Below are 14634 nucleotides of genomic sequence, written 5' to 3' on the forward strand. Positions count from 1 at the left end.
GACGATGAGCTATGTACATTTGAAGACAAACAAGACCATCTGTTACAGGGCAGACATCAAATACATGTCTTTTTTATGTCACCCTGGGCCCGCATGTTGACTTTCATTATTTCTAAAATCCATCTGGAATTTTGATGGGCATGTTTTGAAGGAAAAGGCCTTGAAACCACAATGCAGGGATGTCTTGAAACAAAGGTCTCTGCGGTTTTGTCTGTTTCTCGTGGTCAACAACAGCTCTACAGTCTCTGTGCTCAGATAGCTCATGTCTGTAATTTTAGTTTATGCCATCATTATTACAACACGTTAGCCGTTTTTCATGCAGTTTCATGGAAATATACTGAATTGATGGTTTATGTGTTCTTTTAAGAAATCGAACTAAGACCATAACATTTAGAGAGGCGAGAATGGGGTTCCTTAGATTTTAAACTATAGCCAGGCAGATGAGAAAACTATCCGGATGAGTGTTTGCTGCAGAAAAATGAATTTTTCTGATTAAAGTAGTGTCGATAAAAAAGGGGTGAGGTAAAAATCTAAGACCAGAGTGGTCTTGTCAAAATAACATCACCTTTATTAAATTCTTCACGTATCCTCGTATTAGATTTTCGTCTCACTAACGACACATTTACTGAAATATTGTTTTTGAAAAAAATGTGATAAGTAGATATTTAGTTAAATGGCACTTTCTGTGAACTTTCTGCAAAAGTCACTTACACTTACATTTGAGGCCCTCACATGAAGTGGGTGTGTTTTTAAATTCAAAGTCTCAAAAAAATCCTTTAATTCCATTTTATTATCTACTTCTGAAGTTAGTTTGTCTTTTTTTGTTGTTTTGAAAGTACTGCCATGCAGGAGTCCACGGCAGAGGATGTTTTTATTGCATATTTAACCAGATCAGTTCAGCAGTGTCTTGTTGCCACCAGAGGGAGTCTTCTTAGACAAATAATAGCTCCCAAAGGAGTTGACTCTGTATTCTGAACATCTGCTCAAAATCCACATCATCCTGACTCAAGCCCAAGTCATGGGAATATTGATGTTCTGTTTATGTTGTTTTGTTCATACATTGCACTGTTATCAAAGTGACTGACAGAACCTTACTGACACATATTTATCATGACGCCAGTTTATTATTATTGGTCATTATTAGTCATGCAATAGTAATTTTTATTCATGCAGTTGGAAAGCCATTCCTCGTCTGTTTGATTTTATGGGGTTTACTGTTGTGGTGGAGCCAATCCGGGGAGCCCACACTGGTGGGGCAATGCCCAATGTTGCAAGCGACAAAGCCAGCCTAGCCTGGGCCACAGGGCTATAAAAGGCCATTTTACTTCGGTTCTTTTAGTTTTCTGTACAACAACTACACGTGTTGACCTCAGACTGGAAGCCCGTCCCATTCACTGCATATCCATGCTGGAGGAGGAGGAGAAGGCGTGTAGCCCTTTTGTTACCTGTATTAGAGTACCTGGCTGTTGCAAGTTAGTAACATGGACTGCGTTTAAGATGTCTTCAGAGAGTAGAAACAGCGAGCGATGTAGAAAAGCTTGACTCAAAACAAAATCCACAGGATTGGCAAGGCACTGCAGTAAGTGCAACTAGTGTTTTTTTCTACCTGCATGGCGCAGCAAATGGGAATCGTTAATTAGGCTCTACCGTGAAAGTAAGGACGAATAGGAGGCACTTCCTCCAAGAACTCATTCACCTTTCAAGTCCGACCCTCTCTCAAGTTTCATTTTGGAGTTCTTAGCCACCTTTCAGGTCGTCATCAGCATCTCACCTGTACTGCTGGACCATGGATTTCACACGGTCGAAGATTTCAAAGGCGCTTCAGCTTCATATCGCGGAAAATAGGCGGTATACGTGCATCTGGAAGGGTTAGGAAACCTGCCAATGTGAAAGGAAAGCGTGACCACTTTATGTTACAGTGCATGGCCTCCGGAAAAAGTGGTAACGATCATGCACAAACCCCTCCGAAAGCGGAGTCTCTACGTGTTCCTGTGTTTTGGCATCATATACCTCAGACTTGGGTGAGTTTCCATTACCTGTGATTACATGCGTAGACTGTTTTCTTCACATGCTCAAACCTGAATATCAAATTCATTGCGACACTCTGACTATTAAACACTTTACAGGAAAGCTCCGGCTGCCCTCTGACCTCAGACTTAATCATGATGTGAAAAATCCGTTTTCAGCAGGTGTATTTAAAAATATATATATTTTAGTCCTATATCCAAACGCCAGCACATGTGTCGCGCGTAAAAGGGGCAAATCAGGTCTCATGCCAACAGACAATATGATCGATTTGTATTCGCTATCAAACAGCTATTTAGTTCACCTCATGAGACTCCTTCTGCTCCTTTGTCGCACAAGATAATTTGAGCCGCTGTCATTGCTCCAGATCTAGCTCACCCTGCATACCTTCGTTAATAGCGGCAGCCTGAGTTGTATTTCCACATTCCATTGGTCAGACGGAGTTTTTACCTGTTTTGCAATACCTCACATTGATGCATAAACACAGAAGCACTTCTATCTATTCCTAATCTACTGCGCCTACCGCAGTGTCTCTCAAGCACGATGACATTAGGACCCCCACACATTAGAATCATGACAAATTATGTCTCATGAAAATCCATCTGGGGAGTTTTTGTACATGGTGTGCATGCATTGGACGGTTACTGTTTCTCCACATCCGAAAAGCATATTCTGAATAGCGAAATAACATGATGGTGACCACCTTGAAACGTGAACTCAAACTATAACTTATGATTAGCCTATATTATGTACTTAACTTATAATAAGTTCTACGGTTTAAATATAGCCTATAGGCTAGTACACATATGATGCAGTGGAGGACAAGTCCACCAAATCAATGTTATTTTCATTTTTCTAACACTATTCATCAATAGGTCTATTTCTAGGTAGCTTTTATGCGACACTATTTGATTTATTGAATAACTGTAACCAATTGTTATTGTAAACTGAAATCATTGTTATTAACTGAAATATAAGCTGCCACATCAATGGACTAATTATACAACTTTAAGGCTATTTTCCTGATTTCATAGTATTTTCGGAGTTACACAATGCCGGTCGCCACAATGAAGCAAACAGAAAAAGTGTCAGCCCTCCCTGGAAGAACCTCATGTGGAGTGAAGCGTGTAAATGACTTCAAGTTCCACAGATGCTCATATCACATAACAGTAGCTCCCTATGGAAGGAAAGTCACCCATCTCCGTGTTCACTGAGCCCGAGCAGTTAGCTCATTCCTTCCATCCTTTTTACGAAATCTTTCATGATACCCTCTTCATTTACAATGACTGGAGCCTGCAGGTGTTGAGTGAGAGGCACGATGCTGAGGCGATAAAAGCCCTCCACTCACTAAGCTCTGCGACAAAATCTCCCCAAGTATTTTATTTATCTGCGCAGATCCAATCTCGGGCAACAAGAGTGCTGTATATGTTTTACCTTCACCTTGCAATCCTTCAATCTGAGGAGATTATTGTTGAATTTTACAACAGCAAAATTAATATTTGAATATTATACGGTTACCAAATGCCATTAGAGCGCACCAGACTATATAATATAGAGACGCCTATGAATATTATAGTGTTACCACAGGAAATAATAATGTCACTCAAACTCATATTTGAGTACCACAAATATGCTTTATTTAATGTTTCTAAAGAAATATTTTAGGAAAACTTGTTACAAGAGGACATACTGTATAGGTCCCAAGAACATTATAATAATATTATAGGAATACCATAGGGCATTTCTTCTCAGCAGGATAATTACGCTTATGCTCATTCTCACATAGACACTCGTACAGAACTATTAGCCTATGAGAATAATATCTGTCATATTATAAGGGCTTTATTGCGACACCAACTTGTTGATTCAGAATGACACATCCTGCCAAAGAAATGTGCTGATTTTTTTGAACATTGAGCTGTGATGATGGTGTGAGGCTCAAACAGCTAGCGTCTGTTTGTTTATTTTTGGCTGGATGGTGAGGTGGGGTGGTGGAGGAGGTGTGGGGGTAGTGATGATGAATGAAACCTCCTGCACGTCCAACGGGGATCGGATCAGTGTCACCCTATTGTCCCGTTGTGGCAAAGTGGGCGGATAGCAGTGTCTCTCCCTGCCCAATGGCAGGCACGACTCTCATGAGAGTGGAGAGAGGCACTTTTCTGCCATGCAAAATCCCTAAAACCATCATCATTCTGGATCGGGAACCCACAGTACTGTGTAACAGCCTCCGCCGCTGAGAGATGACAGAGCCAATCTCAGCGCACACACGGCCCTGGGAGCTTGGAGCTGCGTAGAGCGTACCAAAGACAAGGAGACGCACAGCACCTCTTTTTGATTTTGGCCAAAAGGAACCTAAAACCGGGAATTAAGGGAGTTTTTTCATCCTGTCTGCGTCGTCTCACTCAATCCGAACGTGGCCATTTGCTCAATGTCATCATGATCATCTTCTCGTCGCGCAGTGTACTGCTGTCAGTCTATTATCCACAGATCTTCCTGATCCTGACGAGTGGCAGCTACCTGTAAGTTTGAGTCAATTAACGGGGTCCTTAATTAACTTCAGAGAGTGCGCGCGCTCATCCTCAGCAACACAAAGACGCACGGGTTTGGTTTTGCTCTCGTGCAGCTTTCCCACCGCGGACAACGGTATTTCTAATCTTTAAACGCCAATTCTGAGGTGAAATCTTTAGTTCTCCGTAACCACGGGTTGGAGATCAATTTTAAATTGTTTATATTCTTTCGACTGCAACGGCACGGGAAGCAGGCGTAGCAAAAGTGCAACTTAAGCAGTAAATGTGATTTAATTCTAGGATATTTTTCACACACTTCCTAATGTTACACAGGCGTAAACACTAAAGTGGTAACATCGTTGGGAAAGTGATCCACGTGGGATTAGTTGAAAGCCTGAACGCGCTAATGTGCCGTCTGCAGACGGATGAGCATGTCTTGTGAGTAAGCAGTGATGGTTTGTATCTAGCTGTCGTATTGCAAATATTTTACAAGATCAGAAAACATTATGGTAACTGCTACATGGATTCATTTTGGCCACAGAGTGGCAGAGATGTTCAAGACAATCGGATGCTGAGATTCTGTCTTTTTCCCTGTGAGGAGAATTTAACGCAATATGGGCACTTTTTACGCATGTGAACGCCGTTAACCTGTCAGAGCGTGTGCAAGATTATCTGTGTGCATTACCTCATCTCTGATTAAATCTCAATATTTTGATGTTATCATTTGAACCCACATCTTAGAATATATGCCTGTAACATGCAAGTGATTGACACTGTAATGCGCTGCGGCTTTGAATTAAACGAAAACTACTCTTGCAGAGAACACTGGCTTTCTTAAAGCTTCCAAAATAATTACTCACCCATGCTCCCTCGCTCCTTCTTCTGCTGCCCGGAGACCCCAAACCTGATGCTGAAATAGATGTGGTTTTTGGTTTTCTGTTAAAAGTGGGCCATACTGCTAAATATAGTAATGTCTTGCGCATTCAAACTACGTAGCCTACCGTTGTTTGTTTCGATTACGTTTTCTGTTGAGCATTAACCACAAAATACGTTTTGAGGAAAACATTTATATGGATTCAAAATAATGCAATGCCCCTTCCTCAAAGCTACGGAACTATTTTTTTGGCTTGTTAAACTGTAAAATTTGTAGAGCTGTGGGTGGCAAATGAGCCGTCAGCAAAAGGATCTGACCATGTAGCGCATTGGGGCTATTGCACACCTCACACTCCAATATCCAGGAATTTCACACTAAAGGGTCCAATGGCAATAATCTAACCATTTTCACTCTGTTGTGTTAATATCACACTTGCCTAACCAGTGTGTGACTTGATATACTTGGTATAGGATTTTGTTATGAATTAATCACCTTCAGTGTGCTGATCATCTTATTTGTAAATATGTAGCAAAAGAGGAAATCATATTCAGTACTAAAACAACAGTTCATTTCCTGCTCTTGGAAAAAGAAGAGCATTTATTCAGTTGATTTAGTTAAGTTGTTTCTCAGGCATTTTTGAGAGTGCATTCCTCGGTAGAAGATGCATGCCTGGGAGCTTAATAGTGTGTCAGTTAGGTTCAAAGTCTTCCATGCGATGGAGTAGGTGGCTGTGAGCACGCTGTATGCCATGACGTAGACTACAGTTTCTCTTAAGGCCAAACTACCCTGTGATGGAATCTGTAAGCTCCTCACCGCTCACTCAATCACGTTTTTTCCGAAGAAATTATTATTGTCAGTTGACACTGGCCTCTGTTTCTCTGATATTTAATGTTGGATGTTTAGTGTGATGTCTTTTTCTATTAGTCACATCACATCACACATTTTCTGATTAATAAAAACATACAGTAACCCCATGTTTTGTCAAAAAATCAAATCTCAAATTATTAAGGATCATATTTGTCACCTGCATAGGTCTCAGGGCCCTTGTGCACAACCAGTTTATTGATCTTCAATCACACTTTGAAAGAACATATTAACAACACTAATATGGCTTCTAAATCTCAGAGCTTTTAGTACATACAATTTTGGATATTCACTTTACAGTATCTGTGCAAGGCTCAAACTTGGCAAACATTCATGCCACCTGTTGCTTAGAAATAAATTAAAAAAAACTACAGTACTTCATCTCTCTATCACAGCTGTGTTAATGACACCAGTGATCAATCAAACACTGCACACGTTGCATCAATTTATGCATTAGATCATTACTGTAATACCTGATACATGAAGTCATACTTTAGAGTTACCGTTGGCAGTCTATCTGATGGTCGATCTGTGACCGTAGGTGAGCTGTCCCCAAGCCGCTGGCGTACACACAGTGTATACGCTAAGCAAACATCGCATTTGTGCACTTTGATGATTTCAGGGATTTAAACGCTTAGCTGTGTTTGGTGTTGTCTGATGGTTTGGGTTGCCCATGGTAGATTGTGATTCTGTGAATTAGCAGGTGAATGACATGAGAAAGACCCAAAAGGAGGTGTTATTTACCAGAATATATCAATGTGCTGTTGTGTAAGCCTTTCAGCATTGCACTGAAAAATCTGACTCAAATGTATTTTATTGCCTTTTGGTTTACATAAACAAACCAGTTCAATTCACCTGTTGCATTCATTATGCAAGACAGTGAATTTCTCCAGTTGTACATGACTTGTCTTAATGAGCATGACCTTTTGCTATATGTCACCGTTGCCATGAACAACCACATATACAGCAGAGGGTCACAGAGGGTCAGAGGGGTTCAAGCCTGTTTAACAGCAGAGAGAGCGAAGAGAGGGTTTTAAACAAGCAGCAGGCCTACCGTCTTTACTGCAGACACTCAATGCACCTAGTGAATTTCTGAATGTTGTAAGTGACAGCCGTCAGTTGACAGTGTAATGATCCACACGATTTACAGAGCAAAATTAGCTATTTTGTCTCATTTACATCTTGCTTCTGGTTCTCTCTCTCTCTCTTTTTAAAGAAATACACATCTTAGCATGTTTACTGTAACTGAAAAAAAATCTTCAGTTAGCTTTTGGGGTAACTTTTAGGGCAGGGTTTGCAAAATCAACAGTATACACAATGGCACTTTCCCTTTTATATACTGCTGTGCATTCCCCTGACTGCAATGAGAAGACCAAGAGAATGTGCGTAGTGCTCATCCTGTAGATAGCCTACTCGTCTCGCTGCAGTCAGGATTTATTTGAACTTGTGTGTTTGAAATTTATGTTTTTCTGTCTTTGTGGAGAAACTCAAGAAACCAGCAGAAAAGGAGCATGATTGCCCGAGTGCGAATTCTAATCAAAGATCATATCTTTTTTCTTAGTCAGGGGTCTCCTACCAAGATTACTTTGAACCAGAATCCACAGAAATTCTCGGTGTCTCTCCCCCTCTCCCATTCTTCCTCTTCAATCTTCTGACGCCGCTGTTGCTTTTCACCGACACACAACTTGCCTGCGTTAGTTTCCCCTGTTTGTGGTGAAGCCTTTGGACGTAGACGTCATACTTCAAAGCTGGCATTTGCCTTCACCCTCGTTTATGGCTCCCCGTCCCTGACATGTTTGAAAAGTATGTATCTACATGGTTTCGAAGGCTATAAACAGAGTTGTGGAGAAAGTCAGCGCTTTGTTTAGCTGTAATCTATTTTGGCTTTCTCAGTGGTTGCAAAGCCATCTTTAACATATGTTTTGATATTATCAAATCGAGTGATCCGATGACGTCTCCCAGAGGAGAACTGAATGTGTCATTCACTATACAGTACATTAGTACCCTACGAATTAAGGCGACTCGTGTTGAAAACCTTACATATTTTCCATGCAAACCAATCTTAGGATGTGGCTAAAGTGAAAGCAGTCTCTCATGAAATTTATAGGCAGCACTTTACACCCTGAATAACTTTCAAACACATAATCACACAAATCATGAAGAATAATATTTTGTGTGACATTTGGTTAAAATTTGAACCCTGCATCTACATCACAAGACACGGAGCAAGTGTATATACTGTACTTGCGTAAGAGTCAAGTCTGGCAACTATTCACGCCACTATGTTACCTAACAATTAACACAAAAACCCCAACTCATTACTCAAACTCCCACCATCCAAACCAATGTGGAATGGCATTGTCAATAGTCAAATAAGCATCTTGTTTTCAATTGCTGGGCTGTTTTAGCAAGTTTCCCTGTATGTTATTTTTTTTTTTATATTTTTTATGTTGGATTAAGTTTTCAGTTTTATGATTGACCTCTAATCCATTGAACAGCAATACTTTTATGCAGTAGAGCTTTCACTTCACTACGGAACATGCATCAATCACTGGTTGTATTGAATCCTGTTCTGGAGAGTCTCACATAAATGAGTCAGTCTGACCATCCTCTGGAAGTTCTAACTGAGTGTGTGTGTGTGTGTGTGTGTGTGTGTGTGTGTGTGTGTGTGTGTGTGTGTGTGTGTGTGTGTGTGTGTGTGTGTGTGTGTGTGTGTGTGTGTGTGTGTGTGTGTGTGTGTGTGTCAATATATGTGTGTACGAATGCACATGTGCGCGCGTGGTGGTGTGTTTCTCTTACTTTGCCAGGGCCCTGTCCTCGGTGGTGGCGCTGGGTGCCAACATCATCTGCAACAAGATTCCCGGGCTGGCACCTCGCCAGCGGGCCATCTGCCAGAGCCGCCCGGACGCCATCATTGTTGTGGGCGAAGGTGCCCAGATGGGCATCAATGAGTGTCAGTACCAGTTCCGATATGGACGCTGGAACTGTTCGGCGCTGGGAGAAAGGACAGTCTTCGGTCAGGAGCTGCGAGTAGGTCAGTCTGGGTTCTATCACAAACGGGAAAGGGCACAGTGTGTGCTTGTCTGTGTATTTGTATGGCTGTTCCGATGAGAACCTTTTTTATGCCTTGAGTGGGGACATTTTTTACAAAGTTGCAAGTTTCCTTTAATTCAATTCAATTTATTTATAGTAGATTTTCACAAGTGTGTGTGTGCTTTAGTGTCAAACCTTTTTTAGTTAGAACTAGGATTGAATTTAGGTGTATGTACATTGTACAATGGTTTTTAGTTAATTCTTTGATTTAGACTTAACTTCTTCTACCCTGCAGGACTCTCTTGTGTGCTCTTGCCTGGCATGTTATGTAGCAGAGCTTTGTAATCTCTCAGGGTTAGCCTGGAGCAAAAATTGGGCCCCTGTTTCTGTGTGTTAATTAGGTTGTTGATAATTTAATTAAACATAGGTCTATTTATGAATAGCACAAAATAAACTCAAATAGTTCAAATTTGATTTTGACACAAGGAAGGGCCACAAAAATATGTATTAATAAAGGACCTGTCTCGATTGATATTATTATATTATACACTTACCCACATTTGCAATCAACCACAACACCAAAAAACTATTAACATGCAACAAACTCCCAAATCTTCCAGAAATCCCTAAAATGTCAGGCTGAATTAAAGGTATATGCATCTAAAATAATAAGAATTAGATTTTACATTTGATGTTGCAGCTATAAAAAAACGGCACTAGCATATATGCCATTTCAGACAGACTGACATTATTGTACTGTATGGAATCATGTTTTTGTAATTCTGAAGCAGCTTAAGGAGTCATTTCAGGAAAATATCAAGGTTCACGAGGTTATGGTTTGAAATTTCATGTAAGGATAAGTTCATCCTACTTGAGAGTAAGGCATATTACCAGCGATAGATTTTCACAAGTGTGTGTGCTTTGTCACAGCGGATCATTAAATTAATAATTGAACACTAAAAAACATATTACAAAAATGGATTACAACTTGGATGTTGTGTGTATGCAAAGCAGAGGAAAGATAACTTTTTTTTAGTCATTTGATAATGATAATGAAGCCCACAATGGTAGTACCAGTGTCTTTCCTCTTGATGAGGGAACAGAAGTTACATAATGTGTGTTTCAAGCCATCCTATTGTCTCAGTTTTGAGAAACAGTACAAGAGGAGAATAAAAAATGTGGTACCAGCTCCCGACCCTCTGAGCCCCATATGAAATATGGCTCTTCACAAGCCAAACCCAAGCTGCACACATCACACAGTCAAAACTCAAACCAGCAACACACAGTCTCTTTGACTCGCTATTGTATAACCATTCACGTTGGCATTGCTCAAGAGGACTTCATATACTGCTGATTCCAGCCCATCTTAGTTGTCCTCTTTTCAATTGACAATGTTATATTTCTCCAGCACGCTCTGGTTTCTGTTGATGTAGGTTCTGCAATGAGACTGTTGGTTAGCAGCATGCCGACTATTGCTAGCTATGCCAAAGTTATGGAAAAGCTACCGAAAGGCACTGGAGCCCTAATGGGGAAAACGTATGGTTGAAAAATGATATCGCAAATGAGGAGACAACTAATGGTGTTATTGCAGAAAACGCTTGTCGAACCAAAATAGATGGACACATCTGTTGTTAATTGGGCTAAATTGGTTGTGTCCAGGCCTGGCTGTGTATATACATGCAGAAAAAGACCTTAAGCAGACAAACATTTACATTTACGATGCTTTTGTTTAAGAGACTTTCCGCAAATCTCTTTTGCATCGTTTTTGTTTTACAGGGACTTTTATGTATTTCCTTTCATTTAGAAGATGCTTTGTTGCCATTACGTTGCGGTTGGGTTGTGCATTTAATCCAGTGGCTCTGTTAACAATCACTCCTCTTAAGGAGTAGCTGAATTAGCTCCAGCTCCCTCTCCAAAAGCATTTTTTCTTTGTTGTGAATGTGGCACTTTCTTTTGTAATGGAGCTCATGTTCTTTTCCTCAACACTCGGCATCCCCTTTCCTCCTCCTTTTGGTCTGTTCTTTTATGCCCTTTTGAAGGGAATAGAGATTTAGGAATTATATTAGGCACTGGTTCATCAGAAGAATCTCTGTCTACTCTATCATTTTTGTAGGACTAATGTTTGTGTTTTTACATATTATACTGTTTACCTAAATCACTTTGTAGTTTCACTTTGTAACATTTAGCAATTATTATTCACACAGTCCTTGTTCTCTAATGGGGATGAGTAAGCATTGTCACTCATCTTTGTGTATTTGATGCACGTGCAAAGTTACATGTACAGTTTGTGCTTAGTGAGGTTGAGGCCCTTCAACCCTATGGGTGCTCTTCCACTTTTTATCAGTGATGCGACATCTACATCCCATAGTGGCGTCGTCTGAATTTCATGCTCGCCTTTGTTTGGTTTCCATAGTATATCTGCATAAATAAATGCGTCATGCGCCCGCGCTGAGCACATGACTGTTGGTGTCCGTTCTGGTCAGAGATGACTACTGGGCCTGCCATGATTGTCCAATAATGATGGGACTTGGTGGCCTTCTCAATAAAGTATTCCAACAATGACGTCTTATTTTAGACCAATGTGGAACTTCATTTTGCCCAGGGATCCCATGACAGATTTACAAAGACATTATTGATTTAGGTTTTTGTTGAATAAAGGAAATAATCAGCGAACAAAAGACTTATTTTTCTGCTTTTTTTTTTATTATTTTTGTTCGTCATGATAATCACCACAAATGTGCCTCTCTCTTGTCATATTTTAGGTTATATACAGTAAATGGCTAGTTAAAAGTTATTTCACAAAGTTCTTGTGAAATGTTTTTTTACGTTTATATGATAAATAGAACACATTTGGCAGCGGAACCTAAACTTTCTGAAATACAGTTTTGGACTACAAATTGTAATATTCTATGGCCTCGCCTGTGTCATTGGCACCCTGTTATCTCACTCTGTAGCTCTGTTTGGAAAAAACTGTAACAGGGATGCAGGAGCGCCCGGTTCATCCTCTCTCTTTCTATTCCATGGGGGCAAAAGGGAGAAAATGACGCATTGTGTTCTTGACACTATTGGCATATTACGTGGAACCCATGGCTGTACTTAGGCGCACACAGCAGCACTGTAACCGTCGGGTCTAAACAGAGGCTTGTGCTCTGGTTTTGTGATCTGGATGTGAGTTCATGATTCTAGAAGTTAACACTATAGTCCTAAAGAGCTTCAAGTGCTAAAAGCATCAGTAACTGTAAAAAAACTAAGTTTAAGTACATGTTTCACATTTTACATGATTCTGTTCTGTCAATAACTGCACTGGCAAGTGACAGATTGAAACAAGAACACAAACCCATTCACACAAATATTATTGTTTAAGAAATGTGTTTTTGATAAACTGTGGTAAAAAAGCAAGTCAAAAGTTCGGAGATGAACAATAAATTCTCTCAGTGACTGGAACATTAGTTGCACAGAAAATAAAGTTGTATCAAATTGACTTGAACTGAATTTAAGAAATCCTCTTACCACTTGGCATTGCGTCATCCTGGAGACATGAAATATGACAAATCTCTTGAGCTTATTTCCAGCTTGCACAGATATGTTAATGTTACCTGATGAGTGAATTATGAGCTTTGTTGTTTGATATTACACGTTTAAAATGGTGAAAATGGATTACTGATCTGATCGTTAATTTGGAAGGACACCACACAGACAAAGTTTCAAAGCTCTTTATCTCTGTAATAGCACATAGGTCTTCATTTTTTATGTTTTGGCCATCATTACTATAGATTATTATTATATTTGATTGATGTTAGGAGCACATTAGGGATAATATGAGCAGTCAGAGGATTAAACAAATGTGCTCAGCACCTAATAGAGAACTGTGGGTGTGAGAGCTACAGTATGTTGCACTATTAAAACCAGCCTGGGGTCAGCTGTGCCACCCACCGTTACCATCTATGCTTACCAGAAATGAAGTGTGGCGACTATACTTGACTTTCTACAATGATCTATACTCAAACAGGCTTGTGTCAAAAAGCACATAAGCAGTCTTGTTATATCGAGAGTGGCAGTGTCCTATGACGTGCCTAGTTATTCATATTAACCATATGTTTTTGTGTTTTGTGTCACAGCAGTGAGTTTTGCCTCTTGGAGCTTGAATCCTGTGTGAAACAGAACAATGGTTACATATTGTGACCCTGTTCTTGATTTACATCATCTTGCAGTAATATACGGACTTTTATGTGCAGTTCCTTAAAATTATGGCTGTATTAGCATTCCTAGAGATTTCCACTCGTTCACAGTTTTACTACTTAACCATTAGTTGGTGTTTAAGCCTTTTCCTCTCTGTACATTAAAAATGATGTATTTTGTTAGCACTGAGATACTTAATTGTCCAAGTTTAACTAAAAAGTGGGATGAAGATCTCCGCTGCTGTAGGTGGGAATGCTGTTGGTTGGGATCTGACAGTGCTCGTTCAGTTTAGCAGTGTCCCACTAGGTCATCGTGGGAGACCACAGAAGCCACAGCTACTGCAGAACTCCGCTGCCAAAAGTGGGCGATTTCTCTCATCACCTTATTGTCAAACTGCCATCAGCTCGCACATGACATTCTCAGATAGTGATAGTTTCCAGTGTTTGTTGCTCATGATTGAAGATGTAACCATGCTTTCTGACCATGTCTGTATGTATTATGGAATTCTTTAGCATGGCATATGAAATCATGGAATACACCCCTTCAACAAAATGTTCCAATCCCTTCTCCGAATCTGCAAATTCCCACATAATCATAATCAAGTACAGGGGAAAAGCTATTCCCGTTCCGCTCCTATTTAAGTTTTTCATTCAAATCCCCCAAATTATGAACACTAAACCTTTCCCCCCGCTCTGTGATCCAGTCTTAGTTTTGGACTGGAGGGAGGAGATGTCGGCATTTTTTCAAAAACTGAAGATCAGCCGACCGCAAGTCTAATGCATTCTCTCTGTGTAGCCTGCTCTTGGAGGCAGTCTTTCTGTTCTGGAGCTTCTCCATGGTATTACATTTGCTTTCCAAGAGAGCACACATTAATAGAGCATTACAGCACAGCATTAATAGAGCATTACAGAACCTGAGATATCTACATTCAGCAGAGGTGATTCAGTTTCAAAGGCTGTTCATTTGATATTTATTTCTCTTCTACTGTAAACAGAAAAAAAGTGTATTCAGTTCAGAAGATGGCTTCTTCTGGCACCTTTACTGGTGTATGACACTGCTGAACACAAGACTTGAGGGTAGATGGATTGATGGAAAATTAAAGCATCCCCATTCTTGTTGCAGCTCTATCCCTCACAAGTTTCTCTGTTTTGC

General features: G+C 40.2%; 1 protein-coding gene across 3 annotated transcripts in view; it reads left to right on the plus strand.

The window, feature by feature from the left end:
* The first annotated feature begins 1794 nt into the window (after window positions 1-1794).
* Window positions 1795-14634, plus strand: part of wnt7bb (wingless-type MMTV integration site family, member 7Bb) — a 30293-nt gene continuing 17453 nt past the window's right edge. Inside the window, exons 1-2 of one of the 3 annotated variants that reach the window (XM_039809921.1) lie at window positions 1795-2021; window positions 9078-9304. In XM_039809921.1, coding sequence (XP_039665855.1) covers window positions 1951-2021; window positions 9078-9304 — 298 coding nt within the window. In that variant the 5' untranslated portion in view covers window positions 1795-1950. Of the gene's footprint in view, window positions 2022-4079; window positions 4545-4930; window positions 4971-9077; window positions 9305-14634 lie in introns of those variants that run through there. The other 2 variants (XM_039809920.1, XM_039809922.1) reach the window with 2 other exon arrangements.

Source organism: Perca fluviatilis, chromosome 8 (genome assembly GCF_010015445.1).
Source record: "Perca fluviatilis chromosome 8, GENO_Pfluv_1.0, whole genome shotgun sequence".
NCBI classification, from domain to species: Eukaryota; Metazoa; Chordata; class Actinopteri; order Perciformes; family Percidae; genus Perca; species Perca fluviatilis.